This window comes from Alligator mississippiensis, chromosome 3, assembly GCF_030867095.1.
Source record: "Alligator mississippiensis isolate rAllMis1 chromosome 3, rAllMis1, whole genome shotgun sequence".
NCBI lineage: Eukaryota > Metazoa > Chordata > Crocodylia > Alligatoridae > Alligator > Alligator mississippiensis.
In genome coordinates, this window is record NC_081826.1 from 121,553,254 (window position 1) to 121,577,571 (window position 24,318).

The 24,318-nt window shown below is 42.1% G+C and overlaps 1 protein-coding gene across 3 annotated transcripts in view; it reads right to left on the reverse strand.

The window, feature by feature from the left end:
* Window positions 1-230: 230 nt before the first annotated feature.
* Window positions 231-24,318, reverse strand: part of PXDC1 (PX domain containing 1) — a 153,201-nt gene continuing 129,113 nt past the window's right edge. For 2 of the 3 annotated variants that reach the window (XM_059724347.1, XM_006271874.4), the window contains exons 2-5: window positions 23,338-23,429; window positions 21,763-21,880; window positions 14,739-14,850; window positions 8,131-9,800 (exon numbers count right to left, since the gene is read on the reverse strand). In XM_059724347.1, the coding sequence (XP_059580330.1) occupies window positions 9,683-9,800; window positions 14,739-14,850; window positions 21,763-21,880; window positions 23,338-23,429 (440 nt within the window). In that variant the 3' untranslated portion in view covers window positions 8,131-9,682. Of the gene's footprint in view, window positions 836-8,130; window positions 9,801-14,738; window positions 14,851-21,762; window positions 21,881-23,337; window positions 23,430-24,318 lie in introns of those variants that run through there. The other variant, XM_019490567.2, reaches the window with a different exon arrangement.

Here is a 24,318-nt window from a genome sequence, read left to right on the forward strand (position 1 = left end):
TGCTGCCTTCTGTGGGTGTGCACATGTGTGCATGTACTTGGGGACAGAGAGGGGTGCAGAAGCGTATGTGTGTGTGCGTGCGCGCGCGTGCATGTGCACACACCCCCACCCTCACCCTGTCCCAGATTTTCTTACCCATGTCCTGGATTTCCTTTAAAACAATAGTGCTCTAGTCATGGATTCTGTAGTACAATGATGCAATAAAGAGGAAATTTTGCAGCAGATACCAGCAGAATGGAATATGCAGGCCCTATTTATTGGTTTGCTGTTTTGGAGAAAGGTCATATGCTTTTCAAAAATGCAGGAGAAAAATGCTTGTCTCCTACTTACTCCAGGAACTTGAACTCGAAATGCAGGAATAGATGAGCAATAACAGGCTTAAATAATCAAAGGGGAAAAACTGTTACTATGACATGTTAAGCACTTAAGCAAAGTATTTCAGGGAATGTTTTTACAAATTGATTTAAAAATTGCTTTCCTGGCAACAGTTGCAAAGCCTTTTAAAACAAACTCCACGTGTTACATACGAAGGCTAACTCAAGGTACAGAACCTGGCATTAGTTCAAAATCTGTATTCCTTTTCCCACACCCCAGCTTCTCTTAATACAGAAAAAACATTCTTAGTGCAGTTGCAGTTGAATTGCATCTGTATGAAGTAGCAAGTAAGTCCCAGATGTCCTGCATTTCCACTCATTATGAAGCTTCACTGCATTGTAATAGGGTTAGAAAGTATTTCTCTCTTTCAATTGTTTTATTTAGCACTTTCGACATAGGTGTTAAGTCTTCTATTTCAAAGCCTTGTGTTTGCTAGGTAAAATACCTCTTTTTCTTCCCCCTAAAGAAGAGAAGACAAGTTGTAGTTTTGTCACATATTAGCAGGTCAAAGTAACTCCAGTGAGGTTTACTTTGTCATTTCAGACCTTGCCTATTCCTCTATCTTTCTGAATCAAGTTGCAACAATGGAGGTTTAGGTTGGATATTAGGAACAACTTTCTCACTAAGAGGGTGGCGAAGCACTGGAACAGGTTACCTAGAGAGGTAGTGTAATCTCCATCCTTGCAGGCTTTTTAAGGTCTGGCTTGACAAAGCCCTGGCTGGAATGATCTAGCTGGGGATGGTCCTGCTTTGAGCAGGGGGTTGGACTAGATGACCTCCTGAGGTCCCTTCCAGCCCTAATTTTCTATGATTCTATGATGTATATCTGAGAAATCACCAGGACCTTTGACATGCCTACTTAGGCAGGAGTATGGAGGAGTGGAAGCTGTCCAGATCTTTTCTCCCCCCTGTAGACAGAATCCTAAAGCCAGATGAAATCCAGATGTTCAGTGCCTCGGTGGCTGTAGTTATAGGCACATCTGGAAATTGAAACAGGGTCTCTTATGTAACAGGGTCTCTTATGTAACAGGCAAGGTGTCTACCACTGAAACAACAGCAGATCTAGATAATATAAAGCTAAACCAATAGCAAATACTCCAAGGGCTGATTTCTACAGACTTCTGCCAACATGGCTATGTTGGTCACCAATATGAAGACACGTGATCATTGATTGATATGTAGTACTACCAACCAAACCATACTTTTCTGTCTAGCTTGTGGGGCAAGGTTTTACTAAGGCAGTACAATTCATCCTGTTGCCAGTAGAGATGGATCTGTACAAGAAGCATATTGCCAGTGTACTATCCCAGTCTTTCTGTACAGATAAAATATTGTTAGCATAGATGTAGCTTATTTTGATACAAGAGAGACCTTTTCAGCTTAGTTGAACAAACTCCAGAACAAACTGGAAGGGATTGAAACAACTGAGGTTTATACTTGGATAAGAGGGCATATCTACATGGGGATGTGAGAGTGAGCTAAAATAGATTAAGTTAAGGTGTTAATTTAAACTGTATTAGTGAAAGCCCATTAAACCCCTTTGGGGATACTCTCAGTCAAAAATAAAAAGTGGCCTTAGTTCACTTCAGCTTAATCCCTTTTGAAGAGAACAAAGGCCCCCTTCTCAATGACAGCATCCACACAGAAGTTTAACATGCTCTAACTAATACACTTTATAAATTCACACCTTCTGTAATCTGCTTTAACTTTCTTAAGTGGCCTCCTCTGTTGACAAGCTCTGGGTTTCTACAGAGGGGATATTCCTATATAATTATAGCTATATAATAAGCAAAACATTCCTGTGTAGACAAGCCCAACATGTTACCTGACCACAGCCATGTCTATATACCAGGATTTCAATATCAGCTAACAGCATATCATTTTTCCTTCTTGGAGACATAGCTCAAGTGAATTATGACTTCACCACTAGCTCCAGCAGAGGAGATGGAAAATTAGGGTAAGGAAGCTTCCCTCTATTCCATGGACTAAATCCAGACCAGTGAGCAGTCAACAGTGCAATGCCTAGTGTGGATGAGGACAGTCACAGTTTACACTGATGAAACTTACTCTGATTTCAAGAAGTAGTAAACTCAGTCATACAGGCTCTGCATCTGGGTTGCCTCACTGAATCTCCACTGTTAGTTTGGATCTAACCATGACAAACTTCCCAAAGCTGAAAATGTTTGAGGAAGGATCATATTGCCACATTATTGCAGTTGCTTTGGGGTGGGAATGAAGGAAAACAGAGAAGCTTCTGGAAGACTAACAATTGGAGGGGGTGAAAGGAGACCCTGGGCACATCTAAACATACAATTAGTGCTCAGAGTGCTTACTGCACAGTTAAATACTGTGGAGTAAGCTTTCCTCAGCAGGGCGTCTACACATGCTCCAGAGGGGAGCAGTTCAGTGCAGAGCTGTTCCAGCCCTGCTATGCCCACCTACAGCAGTCCAGGCTTCCCCAGCCGTGAGCTCTGGGCTGGCAGGGGGCACCAGTCAGGCCCTGGTGTCCGGGGAGGTGGAAGCTGTCTCACCTCTGGGGCAGCTTTCTCCCAGCCCTGTGCCTGATCTGCAAAGTGGGGCATGGGAATGGGGAAAAGTCCCCTCCTTGGCAGCTTTTTCCCAGCCCTGATCAGATTCCCCACCTAGCCAGGGGCTTGCTGCAAGCTGCCCCTCTGGTGGGACAGCTTCTGGCTGCCCTTGGCTGCATGGGGATACCCTGCCCAGCTGGGGGCTCACTGCTAGCTGGCCCACCTGTGGGACAGGTCCTGACTGCACTTGGCTGAGCAGGGAAGGAAGAGCTGCCAAGTGCAGCTCAATTCCCCACTCCTGTGGGAAGCCAGGAGCCCTGCAGCACCAAGATAGGAAGTGGCAGAGAGGGACACTGTCCCCACACCAGTCAGTTCCCAGTTCCTCGGGGGAGCCAGGAGCTGAGCAGCGCAAGGACTGGCCCCCTGCTGGTATGGCCAACTGGGAGCAAATATGCTTCTGGTCAGCATCTACAGGAGCCCTACTGCACAGTATCTACCACACAGTTTAGTACCTGTATTTACAGATACTTGCCAACTGTGCAGTGAACTTATTTACTGTGTAGTAGCTTATGAGCATGATTACTTGGTGGTTTTACTGTACAGTAATTAGTCTACTGTGCAGTAAAGCATCTTGTGTAGACTTCATAGAATCATAGAAATAGGGTCAGAAGGGACCTTGTAGATCTTCAAGTCTGACCCCCTGCCTGGGCAGGAGGAAAACTGGGCTCAAATGACCCCAGCCAGGTAGGCACCAAGCCTCTTCTTAAAGACCCCAGGGTAGGAGCCAGCACCACTTCCCTTGGAAGTTGGCTCCAGATCCTAGCCACTCTGACTGTGAAGTAGTTCTTACGGATGTCTAATCTAAACCTACTCTCCAACAACTTGTGGCTGTTATTCTTTGTTATCCTGGGGGGCGCTAGGGGAAACAAGGTCTCCCCCAAACCCTTCTGGTCCCCCCTAGTGAGTTTATAGATGGTCACCAGGTCCCCCCTCAGACTTCTCTTCTGAAGGCTGAACAGGTTCAGGTCCTGTAGCCTCTCATTGTAGGGCCTGCCCTGCTGTCCCCGGATCATGTGGGTGGCCCTCCTCTGGACCCTCTCAATGTTGTCCACATCCCTCTTGACGTGGGGTGCCCAGAACTGGACACAGTACTCCAGCCGTGGCCTGACCAGTGTCGCGTAGAGGGGGGGATCACCTTGGCCCTACTCGAGATGCACTTGTGGATGCACAATAAGGTCCGGTTAGCCTTGCCGACCGTGACCTCGCATTGTCAGCCCATGTTCATCTTGGAGTCAATGATGACTCCAAGATTCCTTTCTGCCTCCGTGCTCTCAAGAAGGGAGTTTCCCATCTTACAAGTGTGCTGCTGGTTACTACTCCCCAAATGCAGCACCCTGCACTTGTCAGTATTGAAACGCATCCTGTTTTTGTTAGCCCACCCCTGCAACCTATCCAGGTCTTGCTGCAGTCTTTCCCTCCCTACTAGCGTGCCCACCTCACCCCAAACTTTGATATCATCAGCAAATTTGAACAGATTGCTTTTCACCCCATTGTCCAAATCGCTGATAAAGAAATTTAACAGTGTGGGCCTCAGGACCGAGCCCTGGGGGAGTCCGCTGCCCACTTCCCACTAGGTCGAGTATGACCCGTCTGCCACCACCCTCTGAGTACGACCCTTCAGCCAATTTGCTATCCATCTGACCGTGTAGGCATCAATGCCACAGTCGCCTAGTTTTTTAATGAGGATGGGGTGGTCGAAACCCATTAGCTTTTGTAAGCCCAGATGGATAGGGATTATTTCTTCAGGTATGGCTTTCTCCTGCTTAATGAAACAGTTTGACTTTATAACCAGGGATCCTCATGAGATTTAAAAGCCACAAACTTGAAATAGTCCTTTCACATATGTCCTGGGCCATCACAGCTACTACGTCACTCCACCCAGGCTTAAAATAAGTAATTTGCTGAGGTTCAGGAACATGCCTGGCACATCATGTGCTTGTATTTCCTAAAGGTAAGAGTCTAGAACAATGAAGAGGCTCAGACACTAATGGTCAAAATTACTGAAGCCAAGGCATCCCTCTGCTCTTTCTTTGCATGTTCTTCAAGGGAAATGACTAGCTCCAAAGGAAGAAATGAATCTAGCCCTGTCCAAGCACTGAGAAAACATACCTATCAAACCTACATTGATTGATCAAATTTGGTCCTAAGTATTTATTATTTCATGAGTAAAGTTCTCCTTACATTTATAGTGGTGTCACTCCTTTGATGACTCCTTGGTTCTTCCAGTATAGCTGGCACAAACCCTTAGCTGCAGCCCACCAACCCTTTCCACAATGCCTTTCTGAGCTCAAATGGGAAGCACATCTTCATTTGTCTGAGCCACGCCTGGAAAGGAGGCGGTGAGGCTGCCCTGAGGGCATGCCCAAGACAGATTTCTTAGCAGCTAGGGAAGCTCTACTGCCTTATTTTCTGAGTGTGACCCAAGGAAGTGGGAATGGATGAGGGTAAGTGGGCCCCTCAGCAGGGATTTCAGGAGAACTAGATATGCATAGAGTGGAATTTATGTGTATGCACAAAGATGGCTTTTGTGCTATCCCTGGTCCTGGGCCACCTTTATGCCAGTCTCATTCCCAGTATAAGTTAGAGTAGCATTAAGGTGACTCAAAAGTCAAGTCTATACTACAAGTTCTGCTAACATGGCTACATAAAAAAAATACATCACACCCTATAACCTATGCAGCATTGCCAGCAAAACTGCTGGCATGGACATGGCTCTGCCAATTGAAGTGGGCAACTGTGCCCATTCTGCCAGCACATGCTACAACTTGACTAAAGTGTAGAATGAACAGTGGAGCCTCCATACGTACTGCTGGCTGCCAATAGTCCAGTGATTCTCAATCAGGATGCCAAAGAATCCCAGGGTACACTGAGATCCTTTCAAGGGTGCTGTTAAGTGCCACATAATGTTATTGCTGTTAGGTTAGGTGCACAAACATGAATCACAAGAGAAGCCCAGAAATTTCAAAGAAGCATCCATAGTGTCCAAAACATTCTGAGCTGTTTTGGTTTTTCTGAGTTCTTTGCAACAAAAGAATTGCAATTAAGAATTATTGGCCAGCTTTAAGATATTGTCAGTTCTGGGAGGTGTTAATGAAAGAAAAAACAAAAGCTATACATTTTTTTTTTTACCCAAGCAATATTGTTGTGAACAAATATAGATAGCATCCACCCACAATTCATGCTCAATGATATGAGTCAGGGCAACTGTACAACTACTTAAATGAGTACATTTTGTTCACTTGAGGTCCCAAGTATTAGCTTTAAAAAAAGTCTTATATATAAATGGGTAATGAAGAGCAGAGTGACCCTCCAACATCTAATTATAGGCAAAGCCTATTAAGTTTGGCCAGCCCTTCCCTATTATAAGAACCTGTTTCCATCTGCTTACCACTTTGCCCAGTGTTTTTTTTTTTCTGAGGGGTGCAGGGTGGGGGGAAAAGTGTTGATGTCTTCCTGCTGAATGTCTGCCTCAGATTAAATTTTTTAAAATTCAACCGAATGATTCTGCTGTTTGAGAAGCCAGAACAGTAATCAATTTTGCTTGTCTTAAAAAGTTCTTATGGATTTCTGAAAACATTAGCAAGGGCTACAGTTTGGCAAGAATAAGTCTTTCTGACAGAAGTGAGCCTTTTGTTCTCCCCATGAAAATCAGCCCAAACTTCATCAAGTCATTGAAGAGTCCCATGTAATTTATGGTTGGGGACATCCTAGATTATAGCAGCTATATGCACAAAGTATACTTCAGGGATGAGCATGACTTTCTTTGTGATAACCTCTCCCTCTGGGATACACATCAATTGAGGTGAAACAACTACTCACCTGAGCAGACTCTCCCTTGCTCTCACAATGATAGTCCCTGCTGATTCCAGGTACCCTGGAAGAGGAAGCTGTCTGATTTGAAGAGTGGGGCCTGCGAGGGCAGGAGGAGCTCATTGCGACAAAGAGCTTCAGGTGAGACTGTGACTATACAGGGGCAGTGAAAAAGGAGGAAACTGATCAGAACGTGAGATGAGGAAAGCCAGTAGATGCAGAAGAGACTAATTCAGACTTCCACCAGCAGACTCAGCAAAGAGACAGGGAATAAGAAAGCAAAGGACTGCTGCTGCAGAATAGCTAAGTGAGATCTGGACTGAAAGATGCAACCATGCAAGAGGAAGGGGCAGGACTAGAACAGGGAAAGACTGGAGGGGGTGGAAAGGTGTAGTTCTGGTTTGAGGAAGAACCTATGCCCCCTACATCCCGCTTTCACATACCACCTGGAATGAAAATTTAGGGTTCAGGGTTAATCCCTACAACAGGTCCATTCTTTACATTGAATGCAACAGGGCTTCTATAGGGGGAAAGATAGTATATAATTTAAGGCCAGGTTTTGCTACATGGTTTTGTTGGCAAAGGCATATGGACAAGGAGCACGGGGGAGAAAACTCCTTCTGTTGGCATAAGCTACTTCTAACATTGTGATGATGTCATAGCTACAGAGGCTATTCTAGTAGGAACAAATACAAGGACTACCTGTTATGTATCACACAAGAAGATTGTGCAGGCAACCATGATTCTGCCATTTCCTAACTTGCAAGTGCTTGACCTTGACAATGCCTTCATAGTGCCCTTTTAATATGGTTGGTGTATGTGCATGTAGCAAAAAGAGAGACTTGACCCCCTTTTTTGAATCTGGTTAACTAAACTGGTTTTAAAAAACTGACTGAAGTGAACCTAGTGCCATTTCTGTTTGTAAGGTAGGTCTTCATTATAGATTTAACCAGTTCACAAAAACTACCCTCATTCACGTATGTAGCTGACTGCTTTCCCACGATGAAGAAAATTGCTCACATTTAAACTTGGTCACAAATTTGCACTTTAGCACAACTCTTTTTATCTATAAATAGCACAACTCTTTTTATCTATAAATCTTAAGGTGCCTTACCAAGAGCAGGTCTGTCTGACTGAGTAACATTTACAAGAGTGCTCCAACAACTCAGATATTAACATTGCAGCAACATAGGGACATCTGAAACTTTAACCCCTTGTTTCTATTTTATAAATGCATAAAACTGAGAGACCAAGAGAGCTGCTGAAGGTCATGCGGCAGGTTAATAGCAGTGGCAGACAGAAAACATGTCTCCTGATTCCTGTTTCCTTTCCAAAAAAAATAAATGGAGGCCATCAGTTTAAATTGCAAATAGCATACTTCAGGTGAGTAACATTTTATTTTTTAAAATATATTTTAAAAACATATTGTGTAAAAGAATTAGGATTCTCAATAATTTATTATTTACAATAGCAAATTCTGTTTTACTGTTATTATACATTTAGTCCTAGAGAGTCTGCAAAAGGAGAGGGGCTGTACCAAGTTCTTCAGGATCAAGTTGATGTCACTGTAGAGATAACTAGCTCAAAATGCATTCTTCGCAGTTCATATCCCTTTAAATTCATGCTGGTAATTATGTGCCCAAATGTCTGATGAGAGGTCAATGCCCCTTCATGCAGGTTGTGGAGTCCTCTTGGCTCAGTTTGAGATTTCTGAGTATGCAACAAGATGAAACCCTAAGAGAAGTTCACACTGCACTACTTGGCAGTTAAGGGGCTATAGAGTCTGATTCTGCTAACTCTTACACTGGTGTAAATCCATTGGTTTCAATGGGATAGCACCAGTATGAAGCCAGCTTAAAGCAAGATTAGAATCTTACTTAGTAGGTGAGTGTCAGTGGGCTATATAAACTCTTTGAGCTTATAGGTGGTTTGTTTTTCCTGTCTTCATTTTTCCTATCTTCTTTGCTTATCTTTAATTCTCAGGTCAAACAGACCTTCAAATATCAACATATCATTTGTCTCCTCCCATCCTATGAAAAGTAATACCCGAAGGTCATGATCTCTCTGGCATACACAACTGTAAGCACTGTTCACATTTCCTGGTTCAAGAGAAAAATCATATCCAAAAGTCTAGCATGCATATCAACCATTTGTAGGATGATAGCTTAGCTTTCCAAAACTCTGAAGTCATTCAGGGTACCAAATTACTGTGTACTTTCCATTCCAATGCCACCAACCCATCTGCTACATTATTTCCAGAATGAAAAGTCAGCTCTCCGGTGATAAGACAAAACCCAAGGATTAAAGTAATCAGACTGTGTGTATTTCCTGTAGGCACTCAATGGTATATGTAACATTATACTAAAGGCACCAGTTATCCTATAATTGAACAAATAGCAACCTATGAGACCTGGTTTAAGTGACCACCCCTAGAATCTGGCTGGTTTGGGAGTTGGTCTGTCTTCTCATAAATACTGGGTAGAGGTGCACTGAGAACATGTGCAAACAACTTCTGGTGGTGCCTTATAATAGAAAGCAGCTAATAAAGATAGATGTTACCACAAGTTGCATGGTATCAGTGATCCCTGGTGTCAAACTAGAGCAAGATGTCTAATGGTTCTGTCTGAGGTTGCCCTGGGCACTGACACAAAGATTTTCTTGAATCCAGGTAGTTCTATGAACTATTCCTTTCACAGAAAAGGAGTTTATCATTAGCAGTGAAGCAGTTAGCTCCTTATGAGATACCTTCTTGAGTCACTGCGGAAGAGCATGAGTCTCATAGGATATTCACAGCCATTCCTCTACTGGTAATTTGAATCACAAGGCTCTGTTCATGGAAGTGCAATGGGGACATCAGAGCCTAGGACAGAAGTTGGCTGCATGTTAGCTGACTGGGTGTCTGGACTGCCTCAGTCCAAAATATCTGTCTCAAATGGAACCAGATGATAGTATGTCAAATTGGTGACATAGGCTGCTGGGTCATCACTGTCTTCCAGCTCTGAAGTAAACTCGCTGACGTTTTCAAACCTAAAATAAAGGGGGGGGGGGGTAAAAAGAGAAAAAGCATGAAATCATTTGAGTACAGTTATATAACATTGGTCAGGAATAAAAAGTGAGGGGATAAACAATCACAGACAGTGGAAAAAGAGGCAAGAATAGCTGAAGACTGATTCTAGGGAACACTGAGGGAATCATTAGGGAGGAAAAATATCTACAGACAAGAATGTCTTCTCCATTTGCACCTCAGGCTAATGCTCCTTGCCCACCCTTCAGGCTATGTTCTGAATAAACATGACAAAGTAGACTTATTTCACATCAGGGCCGGGTAACAGCAGAAATATTTCTAATGGTTGCGGGAGCTTCCTCCTTGTGCTAGTCACCTGGAAGGAGAGAGATCTTTCTACGGAGCCAACTCTTCTTCCAAAACCTCAGTGAGTCATTCTGTTGGATCACTGCTTGTACCTCTAGACCACCTAAGAGGCCCACAATCACAAAGGCAGTTTGTGAAGCCCGGATACATTGCAATTAGGTTTACTTAATACATCAGCCAGAAGAGTCCAGTGCCATTTTCAAAACTGTGGAATGTTACGGGAGGTAGCACATCAGAGAGAGGAAAATTAAAAGAAGCAGTTATGTTCCCCATCCCACAATAACAGTAAGTCTGTGTCTTGCTAAACCACAGAAATGAACAGGAGGAGGATGAGTTACTTTTTTTTTTAATTTTCCATATACCAAGTCAAATTAGCCAAATGAAATTCCAAATCCAAGATTCAGTCCAGCACCATAAGTGACCCCACTACTGGCAAACATCCTCCACCCTCATCTGGGGTTTCAGATGTTTCCAAAACCCTTGGTGGGCATCCTGATTGCAGGCCCAAGGAGGCTTGGGGTTCAGATGCCCCAGAGTTTCACTTGCCCTTATCCATAAGGCCCCAGGAGCAAGCTAAGGAGGAGTCTCCTATTTCCATAAAGTGGGCATAAAGCCAAGGTTAACTGCATTACTTATGTGGGTACTATGTCATGCCAGCAGAGAGGTCTTCCCCAGGTGCGACTAGGAAGTCACCGTGGTGATCATGGTATTTCCCCTGCCAGGCAAGCATAGGACTATGCTTGATCTGAGCCGACAAGAGGCTGAGAGGAGGATGGGTTGCTTGCATGCTTGCTCTGAATAAAACTAGTAAGATCTAACCCTCATGGTACAGTGTGGTGCTCAGATGGAAGCAGTACATTTTCCACTGCCTGTTAGCTCAAATATTTACCTAAAAGCATTTCTATGAAGCTTTTTCATCACTGAATGCTGCTTATCACCTATGACTCTTTCTAACAGCACCATTTCTCATGAAGCTCAGGTAAAGTGCATCACATTGAAGCTGGCCCAGATCAAAAGCATTCAAGCCATTTTCTCAAACATTCTTTTTCTCTTCCCTCCAGAAAGGCTGTGTCCCCAGGAAATCTTTCCCATCAGGCAATTTCAGAGACCACTGAGAAGATCTAGTGAATGTTCACTTGCCAAGAGTGGCTCAAACCATTGTACGTCAACAACTGTACACGAAGCACTTAAGAAGAATCTCTAGTCTCAATGTCTCAACAATTCACCAGTCGCTTTCACACAGGAGTAAAGTGACTCACCCTCACTTTCTTTAGCAGCTGCTGGTACTGAGGGAAGGAAGCTAGCAAGTGAGCCCTGGAAAAATGAGTCATGTAATCAAGGCCCAGATCCTCTCATTTCATTCTCACAGCATTTGGCAGCTACTCCGAATGCCTCTGTTCCTAACACACAGAGGACAGAGCCTGCATGGGATTTGTTTTTCTTTTGGTTTTGAACACGGAGCTATAATCCTTTCAGTGCAGAGATAATCCTCTCCATTTGGCTTTTGCAGTACACCACAATGTTTAATTAATACTAGGGAAACTGAAAAACTACCGTTTCCACCTGGGTCTTTCTATCCCTTCTCCACTTCCTATATAGTTTTATTGCCATCCTCTATGCACATATTTTAGATTTTAGAAATCAAGAAGTGTCCTCCTTCTCAGTGGGTATGTCCACACCAGATGTTTACTGTGGAGCTGCCTAATTAGCTCTGCAGTAAACCTTTCCATGTCTACACAAGCGCCTCTATTATGGTACATGAAACTAATAAACTCCGCAGCAGGCTAGTACTTGCAAATACAAGTACCAGCCTGCTGCAGAGTTTTTTTATGCACAGCAGCGCACATGTAGATGCTGCCCAGCTGGCATGACAATGTTTCAATGCGGAGGCTGTCTGCTGGCTGGCCCTGCCCTGAAGCACCCTCAAGTCCCAGGTAGCCCCTCCACAGCATATCAAGCTGCTCCAACCGAGCTCAATGTGCTGTGCATGAATAAACTCCAGAGCAATATACTCCAGAGTTTTTTGCTCCAGGGTACCCATTCAAACAGCATGCCCAGAAGCAAAAAACTCTGGAGCAATAAGCTCCAGAGTTTATTTATGCACATTAATTGCACATGTAGATGTGCCCAGTTTCTCCTTGTTTGGTGCCTTCTGCACTCTCTACATACCCTGGCATTAGACAACAGGAATTCTCTGAGATCAGAATTTTTGGGGGATCAGAAAATGTTAATTTGTTAAAACCAAAGTTTTCTATGCAATATACATTCCAGCTCTGACCAGGATAGAACTTTTGGGAAAGAGAGACTGCATGTACCAGTGAGCGTTACCTTACTGCCCTATGATTAGGAAACTCATTTGGGCTACAAGATAACACTCTTGCAGTCCATTCTATCCCAATCAGGCCAGGGACTTAAATGTCAGGCTCCACTTTAACCAGTGATATACTGACTTTTCTGTGGTAGGCAAGGCTCTTACTCTCCATGTCCTGATTTCTGATAAAAAACAGGAAATGTTTTTGAATTGCAAACACTCTTGCAGGCTGGGAAAACAATTTCCTGCCCAGATCTAATTACAGGACCTGCCTTCCAAGGGATGTTTTTTAACAGCTCATATTTTATAACATCTCTTTAGACAGATATCATTTAATTCACTGAAGAGAGATTAAATAGGTGGAACCTGAAATGCTTCAGTATAAAGTGGATCATCACATCCTTCTGGTTTAATTACACTTCTATAACTGAATAGCACAACTGCAGTCATCCCAACAACCTCATCACAGATGACCTAAGTGAAGTGATTTCAGAGGTGACACCAAAGACCCAGGGCAAAGAAGCAGCAGTGGCAAGTTTTCACATTCAATTTCTTTTCCTTCTAGAAATATCACAAGTCACTTGCAGGAAAGCTCTAGACCTTCCACTGCACTCTGAAACACGGTTTCTCTTGTCTAATATACGATATGAAACACCAAAGTGTGTGTGTTTGGGGGGGGGCAATTATTTTAATATTCTACTTAAAAATAAGTATAAGACTTTTATTTAAAGTGAAAGACAGTAGATTTTCACAGTTCTTCAAAAAGTGTTCCTATGGAACTGAACCCAGCTTAAAGAGACTGTAGCAGACAGCACAGCAATAGAAGTGAGATATTTCATGTGCCTCTGTGCCATTGTGAACAGGTATTTTCTGAAACAAAGCTTTTTGAGACAATAGTTCTTCAAACTGTTAGTTACATGCAGAAAACTTAATTATCATATTCCTATTCTATCCTCACTAATTATTCCTAAATCCCTCAACAGATATATTACCTTACAAAGGACATACTTTTCTTCCCACTCTAGGCACGTGTACACATTTATTAATGTGCTGTAGATACACGTACTACCTTACTGCTAGTGAAAAAAGTATAAACAAGTTCTCGTGAACACAAATATAAATCCAAAATGATGCCATTTAAGACCCTGGAGTTACACTGGTGTAAGGTCATGGTGAGAAGAGTTAGGTCCTATCTATTACATCTAAGTAGAGCCTCTGCTCTCTATGGGTAGATGTTAATGGGAGAAGTTTACATTTCAGGCAACATTCCAGTAGTCTTGACATTATCTCAGCATCTCTCCCTAACGTATTTCCATATGCAAAAATTTCTGACACAGGGCTTGGGAGGCAAGAGACATTTAGAAAGCAGCACAACCAACTCCACAAATGTCATTTCCGATTGTTGGACCAGAGAAGTCTAAATAATCACAGAGGAGGATCAGGTCTACACCAAAACCAAATCACAATACATAATTTACATTTATTTAGCACCTTTCTACTCCACTGGGCAAGTTTCTGTCCATTTTACCCACAACATTTTTACTGACTTCTTTTCTTTCATTTTCACTGTCTTGACTAATGTGCAGTTCAATGTTTTTCGTTACAAATATTTAAAATTCTTAAATATACAGTTTCCTGTAGCTAATTGATACTGTTAAAGTGAAACGTCAATCAGTTGGTATGACAGAACTTTGCAGGAGCAAATTTCCATTAAAAAAAGTCTGTTGATATTCTCATCTACCCAAACTCTATTTGAAAGCTTTATTGTTTGCAGTGTCTAACCCCCAAATTCCTACAACAAGCAGAAAATGGAGTCAAAATTACAAAAAAGATTTTCTTTACCAAGAAATACATTATTTGCCACCTTGGAGCATTATGCATCTGTATATAAGAACATTTCATTTTGCCACAATTTAGCTCACTTTAGCTCTAATGAGTTAAGGAGATTTGCCCCTTAGCACCTATCACCCTACAACAGGTTGTGGTACCCTTCGGTGCTGTGGCACCCCAGTTAAGATCCCCTACCCTAGAGGACCAGCTCTAGTCTTTCTATCAAAAGATGACTGGTCCCCTCTACAAACAATGATTTCCGTGGGGAATATTTTAATATTGGATCCTTGGAGCCCAGAAAAACCTCAACTGGATTGACAGCTCTACCAACCCAGGTCTTATATACGACGGCTGGTGCATTTACCTGGATATTAAAATTGTGTCAAGAAGAGAATATGAGAAAGTTAACAATGGACACTATTCAGGAATAATATACAACATACTATACACTTACAAGTGTTCTGCTGCATCGGTATCCAGGTGCTTGTCTTTCCCATTCGGTATACTGTGGTCAATAACAATTGTTTCAGTATTAGCTAAACAAAAGCCGTTAGATCGCATTATTTCTGTTGGGGGAAAGAAAGAAAGAAAGAGATAAAATGTTGGAGGTGAGAGATGGTTCCTGAAATAAGGTGGCAGAGTGCACATGCATCTGACACAACTGATGTTACGGGACATTTGGACACATGGAAGTGGCACTAAATACCCATGCAAGCCAATTAATTGAAAGTATTTATTTTAATTTAACAAAGACCTGGGCCCTCATACTGGCTTCATAGCCATTTACCACCTATTCCCACCAATGCTTAAGCAGTTTTACTCATGTGAAGTCCTATCAAAGTAACATGCAATACTTTAGATAAGACCCTGAGTGCTAGGGTATTTAGGAAATCTTGGCTGCTTACAGACATTATCCCCCCACCCCACAAAAAAACCCAGTGCTTTACTTTAAACTCGGTGCACTCCCGTGCCAATTCCAGCACATGCCCAGAAGAGGCAGCACATTATTTGGACCTGGCTCACCCAACATCTTTATAGATTGGGTGCTTTTTTTTTTGGCACTTTTATCAAATAGTTGACTGAATCAGCTTTAGATAAAAGGTCCAAAAAGCTCTGCTGAAGTGCCTGATCTATACAGATGCTGCAGGGCTGGGTAAAACTAATATGCTGTTTTTTCCAATAAAGCACGTTTCTTTTTCTTTTTTTTTAACATATGTAAGGAGCTCTTGCAATCCGGGTTAGGGCCCAATTCTTCTCTCATCAAAGCCAGTGGCAAAATTCCCTTTGACTTCAATGAAGCAGCATCCCTAGAGGTGGTAAATGTTGTGTTTTGTATAAGTTTGCTTTGTCCCTAATAGGTAGAATAGAATCTGATCCCTACTGATTTTGCTGGGCAATAAAGTCCAGCTCCTTAGGAACACAACTGCATTGTAAGAAGGATTGGAATGACCCTTCAAAGTCAAGGCACCAAATGTAAAAACTTGTGCTTAACTTTACTCATACAAGTGGTTCCAGTGATTCTATCGGGGTTTGCAGAATCATAGACAAATTACCATTATGTAGTAGAACTATTCTTCAGGACACAGAGTGACCCATTAAAACTTCAACATAACACAAATAGAAGGCTTATTTTATTGTCTGTACTAACTCTGACCTGAATTTGTTTTCCTTGCAAAGTGGTGAACTTTGTAAACATGTTGCAAGCACAACACAGGGAGCTTATGAGGGAGTCTCAATTTCATTAAAGTCAGTGAGAGCAATCATCATGGGCCCATCATTTATAACTCAAATAGGTGGCTCTAAATTAACAGTCCAAAATTTAATCTTAACTTAAATTAGTTTCAAAGTTAAAGCTCTTAGGCTGGGAGAAAAGAAATAAACCTGTAGTTAACTCTTCAGAAATTCTGCAGGAAATTACTGTCCAGCTGTTGAATGCGGGTTTCACACCATCAAATTGCCTGTAGTATTGTTCATTTATGTCACTGGAGAATTTATCCCTATGGTCATTGGAACACATTATTGGCCTTGAGAGCTCATCTGCTGGCTACCTGATCATTTCTCTGTTTTTATTTACAGATGGTTTTACACATGCCCTTGTTCCATCTGTTGCTTAGCTCTTCTGTGTCTGCTTCTTTCCTAGAGACTTGAGGAAGGTTCCTGTGGTATCTGAAAGCTTTTCTGTGTCCCTCCCAACTATACCATTGGTACAATATAAGACATCACCACAAAAACCTTCAATGCAGAAGAAATTGTTTTACAACATATACGTTGGTTCAATTGGGAATTAATTCAAGCCTGTGTAAAGTGGGAAGTCAGACTAGTAACTTCTTCTTGTTTTATGATCAATGAATTACCCTAGGGCTGAGAAAACCTGGATTCTTCTCTCACTTGCACTCACTTTTAACCTGAACAGACTGTGATTTACCCGAAGTCAGGGGAGAATCAAACCCTTAACGAAATTTAAATGACATTTAAACTGCAAGTGTTCAGATATACAAGCCAATTTAGAACAGTGTAAACCTCCTAGAACATTTCAAAAGTATACCTTGAAAAATGGTATTATTTTGAACCAGTTCTTCATGAACCAGATTAGTGTTAAATGTGGACACCAAGCTTTCTGTGACTAGTGTCTGGTTAGTCCTCCAGGCATCCTATGCTACACCACTCCTCAGTCCCCACAACCTCCAGCCCTCATATGGCAACTGGCTGATCTGGTGATGCTCACTACTGAGATGGGTGGGGAAGGTGCCCCTGTTTCTGGGGAGGGAACAATCAGCAATTCATGGGCTAATGGAACTGAAAGCTATTTTGTGGTATTAAGTGCCCATTGTGCATTGGCTCATTTTTCCCACATCCAGCAATTGATGGGTGTTTACCACTGAAAGCACACCCACCCACCAATCTGACAGTGAAAGGCAGAGAGGACTGAAATGAAATTAAGTGGCTCTCTAGGAAAAGTCTTTTTAAAGTTGCAGCCTGAGTCAGAGACCTTGGGCAGCCCCTGAAATACCAACTCCAACTCCCTAGGAACACCAAAGCAGGGGTTCCAGGTAGCCCCCTGCCCCATCCAGACAATCAGGGTCTTTCTCTCCTGCTGGAAAACCTCAGTCATGCCTCTCATGTGGGATTGCGCATTAGATCCAATCACACCATACTGTCAGTATAGGGGAAGCCCAATCCTGGACTTCCCCTGCATCAGCAAGAAGCAGGCAGCCACAGCTGGGATCCCCCTTTGCTCAAGGGGCTCCCAGCTACAGGGCCTAGGTACAGCCAGAATGGAGAGACCCAGCAACTGATGGGGCTCTGGATCCCAGCTGCACCTTGCCTGTAGCCAGGAACCAGACTCCTGTGTGGGCCCTGGGGGGTTTCATACACCCCTGGGCCTTTGGGGATCACAGCTGCCATGATCTCCTCCATGGTGCACCCTTGAGACTAGGAGCCCTGTCAGCTGATGGGGCTTCCAGCTGCAGGGAAGACCCTGTTACACATACAAATTAAAGCTGGATAGCAACCAGCTATAAAGTTAGTACACATTTTTAAGGTCTAACTTTATAGCCGGTTGGAGCTTTTTAATGTGTGATACTTTGTATGTATAGCTAGTCTCAAGGTAATCATACAATTAACCAGTTAATTGAATGATACCTATAATGTGTAGAGGGGGCTTTAATTACACAGGAAGGCCTAAGGAATGGTACTGTGACCCTTGTCACACATTACACTTAAGACATGTTTTATTTAGATTGTGGTAAGCATTGCTACAAGTTTGAAGGCTTTCTGAGCAGTCACACAGTAATGCTTACTGCAATCTAAAAAAACCCACATTCTAAGCACTGGAGTCTTCGAAGAGTCTGGTATGCCATGGTGTGCTGCAGGAGGTGACATCAACAAACAGCTGTTTGTTGGTCCCAACCCCGCCAATGTATAGAAAGTTCCTAACAGTATTACTTCTGTGGAGCAGTCAGAGGCTAATTCAACACGTGGTAGGTAATCCAATCTGCAGATACTCCTCCCTGGAAAACTCCTAAATTTACTATGCTACAATGGCACTTAGCATATATTTTACTGCTCAAACAATTGAATGCAAATGTTTTAAGTGCAGTTAGCATGTCCTAAGTGTAATGTGCAACACAATGCTGTGATATTTGAAAGCTTGCCTATGTCTATCCCAGCCCTACAGTCAGTTGAATAAAAGATATCAGCCACAAGAATTCTTACCTCTTGCATATTTCCTGGACCATCACAGCTACAACGTCACCTCAGCATTAATTTAATTAATGCATTAAAAATATATTTAGATAAAGATGCATTTTGGCATTCAGGTTAACGCTTATGAGCTTCCAGATTGTTGTTAAAGAAATGAATCTCTGAGTCTATTTTTGATTGCATCCAAGTTCTATAGAATCTATGTGTGGGTGGTTTTATACTGCATCCCTCCAGAATCACACTTCAGCCATGACTCATCTTCTAGCAAACACTGTATGATAGATTGAGATGTGAACTCAAAACTCAAATTCAGATATCATCTGATGAATTCCACCCCAACCCCATTTGATTTGAACTGCATTTGGGTATAGCTTGTTTTCTTTTTTAGTGAATAGAAAATATTTTTGCAGCTTATTCTGATACTACAAGCTGCCTAGAAAGTGTATCAAATCCAATGTGAAGTAAGCCTGGAATGCCACAGCATTCTTTTCTTCCTCATGTCCTTGATGTGACCTAAGAATATTACAGCATTTGTCTGCAGCACAAACCATTTCCAATGTTAACATGTAGTGCCATCTAGTGGCACCCTGGACTAAAAAGGGAAATAATTTCATTGTGCAAAATTTAGAATAGCCTATTGTCAATTAAAAGCTTGTTTTTAAATTCTATCTAACCTGCCAACAAATAAAGGTGATTGACAGAGAATTTTGTTGGCTAATCAGACATATAGGACTTCCACTTATTAGTAACAACGACTTTAGTCCTTATTGTCTTGCATTGTTTTATGCTAGTTAGTGTAACTACTGACAACTGGGGTTTCACCTGACTTACCCAATACAAGAGAGAGGAGTAGTGAGCTTGGAGAATACTGCCTGGTCAACACAGATTCCTGCTGGGGCTTCACATAAGCAGTGATCTCTGAGCTCACCAGCTGACTGGGGTAGGGTCTGATCATAGTCCCTGCTTTCATGTGGCAATGGAGCTAAGGGTGTGAAGGCTGCTACCATTTGCTCTTCCTCTCCCTTCCCTTCTTGCTCAATTTAGCAGCAGGGAAAAGGATGGAACTAGATAGTGGCAGTGGCAGTGGCACCAGCAGTGCTTACCCCCTGGGTTCCAGAGCTGCATAAAAGCAGGAGCTCTGGGCAGATTCGACCCCATTCTGGAACACACATGCAACAGCCAAATGGGCATGCAACTGCACCATCACACCCCCTCTGGATCCACACCTGCACACAGGGCAGGTCTATACTGCAATCACCACTGTGGCTATAGCTTGCGTAGAGATACCTAAAATCTTCGCTAACTTTAAACTTGCTACAACTGATATTAGTAGCTGCCTGGCTGCAGTCACACTGAGTGAGCTTCATGCTGGCTGCAAACCCCATCTGAGATGCTGGGTAAATGCTCAGAAATTAAGCCCATGCAGATCTAGACTGCTACAGTACTGGAGACAACTAGTCTAAAGCTAGTTAGGGTACATCTATGCTATGCTGAGGTCCCAGCAGTGACAACAGTATAGGCATGCCCTTATTGCTGCAAACTACTGCTGCTCCACCTACCACATAATGGGCATATTCCATCTGTTTTCTGTTCCCACCATGCCATGTGCTTACAGGCACACACTGAGCAAGAGATTGTTAAGTTAAACTATTATTTCCTTCTCACAGCAAAATAAACCCCAAGTTCTACAAAAACAATGATTCATCAGCTGTCAGCCAACACAGTTTCAAGGAAGTCATACTTGGCTTAGACCCACGTAAGCATCGGATGCAGTACATTAATTTCAAGCAGACTTCCCTTTACAGTACAGTGTTTGAGAACTTACTCCACAAGAGGCCTGACTGAATATGCACTTTCAGAGATCAAACAGAATTTAGAAGTAAAGAAAGATGACAGACAGTGTAGCATGTCAGGCACTGAAATGGGTGACCAATGTAAAACTATGCACAGAACATTATGTATAGTTCCTAATTAACTTGCAGAGAAATTATGTATAAACGTATATCCTTGCCATTAGATCAGGCTTAGATATACTTATGAGTATGAATTTTCCAAGTGGAAAAAATTCCTTTAAAAAATCCTACCAGTTCTACTTAATTGCAGTTTAGTCTGTATGTCCATAAAGTAGGTAAATATCTTTTGACTGTACAAGCTGTATCATATAAAGAACTAATGACTAATTCCCTGCATTTGCATTCATACTTCCTGGCTACATCCATCTACAACTCTTATCGAAATAGGTACATAGAGGTTCTCATCATAAGGACTTTCTGTAGTTATATTAATTAAGGTACCCATCACTTCTTGACACATACCCTGGGTAAGGTGGATTAGGACTATTAGTCATACTCTCCTCACATGATACTTTATGAGATAAGTGGAGATGCAGCACACATGCTGATGAAAAAATTGGTGCACCTGCACTGCAGTCCATGCTGTGGCAGCAGCTCACTCTGGCATACACAAGGTAGTTTTAAACTAGCTATTTTGGGTACTGCAGGTAATGTTATTCCAGGAATAAGGAGCTCTGTGCAGGGTAACAACTTGAATATTTAACCAGCTTCTGTGGCAGATTTTTCTCAGCTGCCACAGCCACATTCCCAGTCCCAATATTACAGGAGCTAGGTAGTTAAAAGCTATCTCCAACATACTACCTGAACTGCAGAGACAGAAGTGTAGACCTTCCCCCTGCTGTGTATATACTTAGCATTATTTAAGCAGGTGGCTTTGCTGTTAAATGCATCAATCCTGCTTTTCTTGAATGGTATCTTGATAAATAGTTTTATAAAGGATTCATATACTGTATGATAACTGATCAATTAACAAGTGACTTCACCATTTATAATCATTTTCACAAATCTACCAATGACATTAAAATTAACTGTAAGACATACTGCTCAGGTGTTTATCATAGTTACTATTAATTTATTAATCTTTTCTCAAATATTTATAAATATGCCCTTAGTATAAAATGTAACCAATTTATTTTTAATAACTTTGTACATCTTACAGAAGTAATATATTATTATGTTTCTCATACCAAAGATCTTCTAGGATGATGCAACTGTATGTGCACCACAAGGGTAAAGACTTCTCAAGGAATGGCTAAAGAATGCCAAGCAGCTAATGAAGTAAAATTCCCAAAAGGCCTAAAAGAGATATTTTGCCCGTGTCCACACGTCTACCATATGTACTATGTTCTGCCCTCCACCAAGATATTCTATACACTGCAAAGCAAGGATACAAAACTATTTTATTCAACCGTTCTTTCTTACCTGATATTCTAACTGGACTTTGAAAGCCTGTCTGAATTTTATGGACACTGTCATTTTTCAACACTTGATCTAAAGGAGATCTTTCGAAGAAGGTAAGGACGACTTCTGATCTAGAATACTGAAAAAGAGGAAAAAAAGAATCTATCAAAGGGTAAAAATTATGTTTAAAAAGTGAATTCCCAGGCTACTCATTTCTTTTATTTATCTTGTTCCTGCTGCCATCAGTTACTGAACCATGTCTTGAGAAAAGCTGAGTAGATGGAACTCGCAGGGACTACAGTGGGAATGCCACTTACTCTCAGGTTTAGTTTAATAAGTTATTACTTATTGCTTATTGTTTTGGTACTTGCCCATCAGCAACTTTCTATGTGTTTTATATAAAATTCAATAAAACAATCAGAAAACCTGGGTTTTCTTTCTGGACCTGCCACTGGTCTGCTGGATAACCCTAGATAAGTCACTTCATCTTGCCAAATGTTGGTGCAATTTGAAACGCCTTTTACATTGCTCAAAAATTAGTACAACTCCACTGAGTTCAAAAGAGCTCATCTTGATATATACAAGCAGCAAGGCAAGCCCATGATCTATGGATGTGAAATCCATTCGAAGTGGCTGATCGTCTCAATAGTCACCAATTGGTCACGTGCTTTTTCTTTCAAGTGGGAGTTTGTTTATTTTCATGCAACCAGCCTTCATATAAGTGAGCTTTCTTGGTAAGTACTCTGTCATGACATAAGGAAGTGACTACACACTTTATTTCAGCATCCCAGACCTTTATATAGCAATACAATTGACAAGCAGAATTACTGTAACTGGCATATAGTCAGACTTTGTCTAGCCCTTGATGAATTGCCTGGCCCTTGATTCATTGCGCTAAAAGTATTACGTCAATAAAAGATACTTTGGCATTTCTATGGGGTGGGGGAAGGGAGAGCTGAAAACACACATGGGGACATTTGTGCCCACACTAAGCTCCACTAAAGTAATTTAGGATCTTCTCATGTGAACGTAAAGGCAAAGTCAGACCCTCAATTCAACAAACTGCACAGGTCAGACCAAATTCTAGAGCTCAGAGAGGCCTTGTGGATCATCTAGTTCAACCCCCTTCATGAATGCAAGATGTGTTATTCGTATACCATCTCAGACACATGCTTATTCAGCCTGCTTATTCATATGTATACCATCCCAGACATATTAAACATATGTGTAAGTGTACAGAAAGACAGGGAGAAAAAGAACATTCCTTAAGTGAATTAGTTGTGTCAGGCTTCAAAGAAGAAATTGTGAGGAGTCGTCTAATCAAATGGATTGAGGGTGGCAGTTTGGTACCCAAGGCAAAGGATGGAGATGTGCGAAGAGATGAATAAGAGAGGGACACTAAAGGGCTGTGTGATAGTAGAGGCAGAAATAATGCAGTAGGAAAAGCAAGAGACAGTGAAGGAGGTAGAGATGACACTGTGCAGGGCCTTGACCAGCTCCTGCTTCTGCTACTGCTCCAAAAGCCACCCAGCTTTCAATCTATGTGAAGAAATCAGGATCTAAAGCTCATGAGAGTACGGCACTTGGCATACTTACTTTCCATGGCATATTTATAATAGTCTTCAGAAGCTTCTCCACTTCATTAAGCCTGGCTTCTATCTCATGGGACTCTTTTATTGTGATGAGTCCTAGAAAAAAGATCAACAAGTTACAACTAAGGATGAAAATATAAATCACAGATCTGAACATCTACCTAGAGCTGACAAGTTTAGTTCACTCAAAAGTGCATGTTAGGACATCAGTTATAATGTGCAGTTGATACATGGCTTTTAACCCAACTTGATTGTGAACCATAATCTGAAAGTAGCTGCTCTAACTTCAATACAGGAAATTCCTATCTTGGGACAAAGGGAAGGATGTTGATCAAGTGCTTGTTTTTCTTCTGAGAAGGATAAATCAGCTCCATCCTCCTTTGATTTTTAATTAAAAGAGTATGGGAGGGAAAACCTACAGAAGAGAAAAGAATCAAGCAGAAGCTACACAAACTGCTTCAAAAGTAGTCTCTCATTGCTCTGAACATAAAGTCCATGGTAGAAGATGGCCCTCTCAAAGGAAGATGTTTCAATATCACATTCTTAAAAAAGTCAGGCTGCAAGACAGGGCTCTTGCCACATGAATCATCATAATCATCCATCATTACTGTTATCATACTGCCATGAAGGTTATTGTTGCAGAAAAAAGGCTTTCCCCACATCCAGTAGAGCACATTGCAGTGCTTTGTCTCTAGCTGAGTTGCTCAAAATACAGGGTCCACCATAGTACTTGAGACATTATCCAAGAGTCTAATAGACTTGGAAGGAGTCCTAAAGCAGAGGTAGACAAAATATGGCTTGTGGGCTAGATCCAGCCTATGAACTAATTGGATCTGGCCCATGTGCAGCACCCAACAATGACTGTATGTGCATGGGGCCAAGCTCTTCCTGCTCCTGCACAGCACAGCCCACACTGAGCTCCTGACCAGGCTGTGCTCCTGCCTGTGCCCACCAAAAACCCTGGCCAGTGCTTACAAGTTCCCAG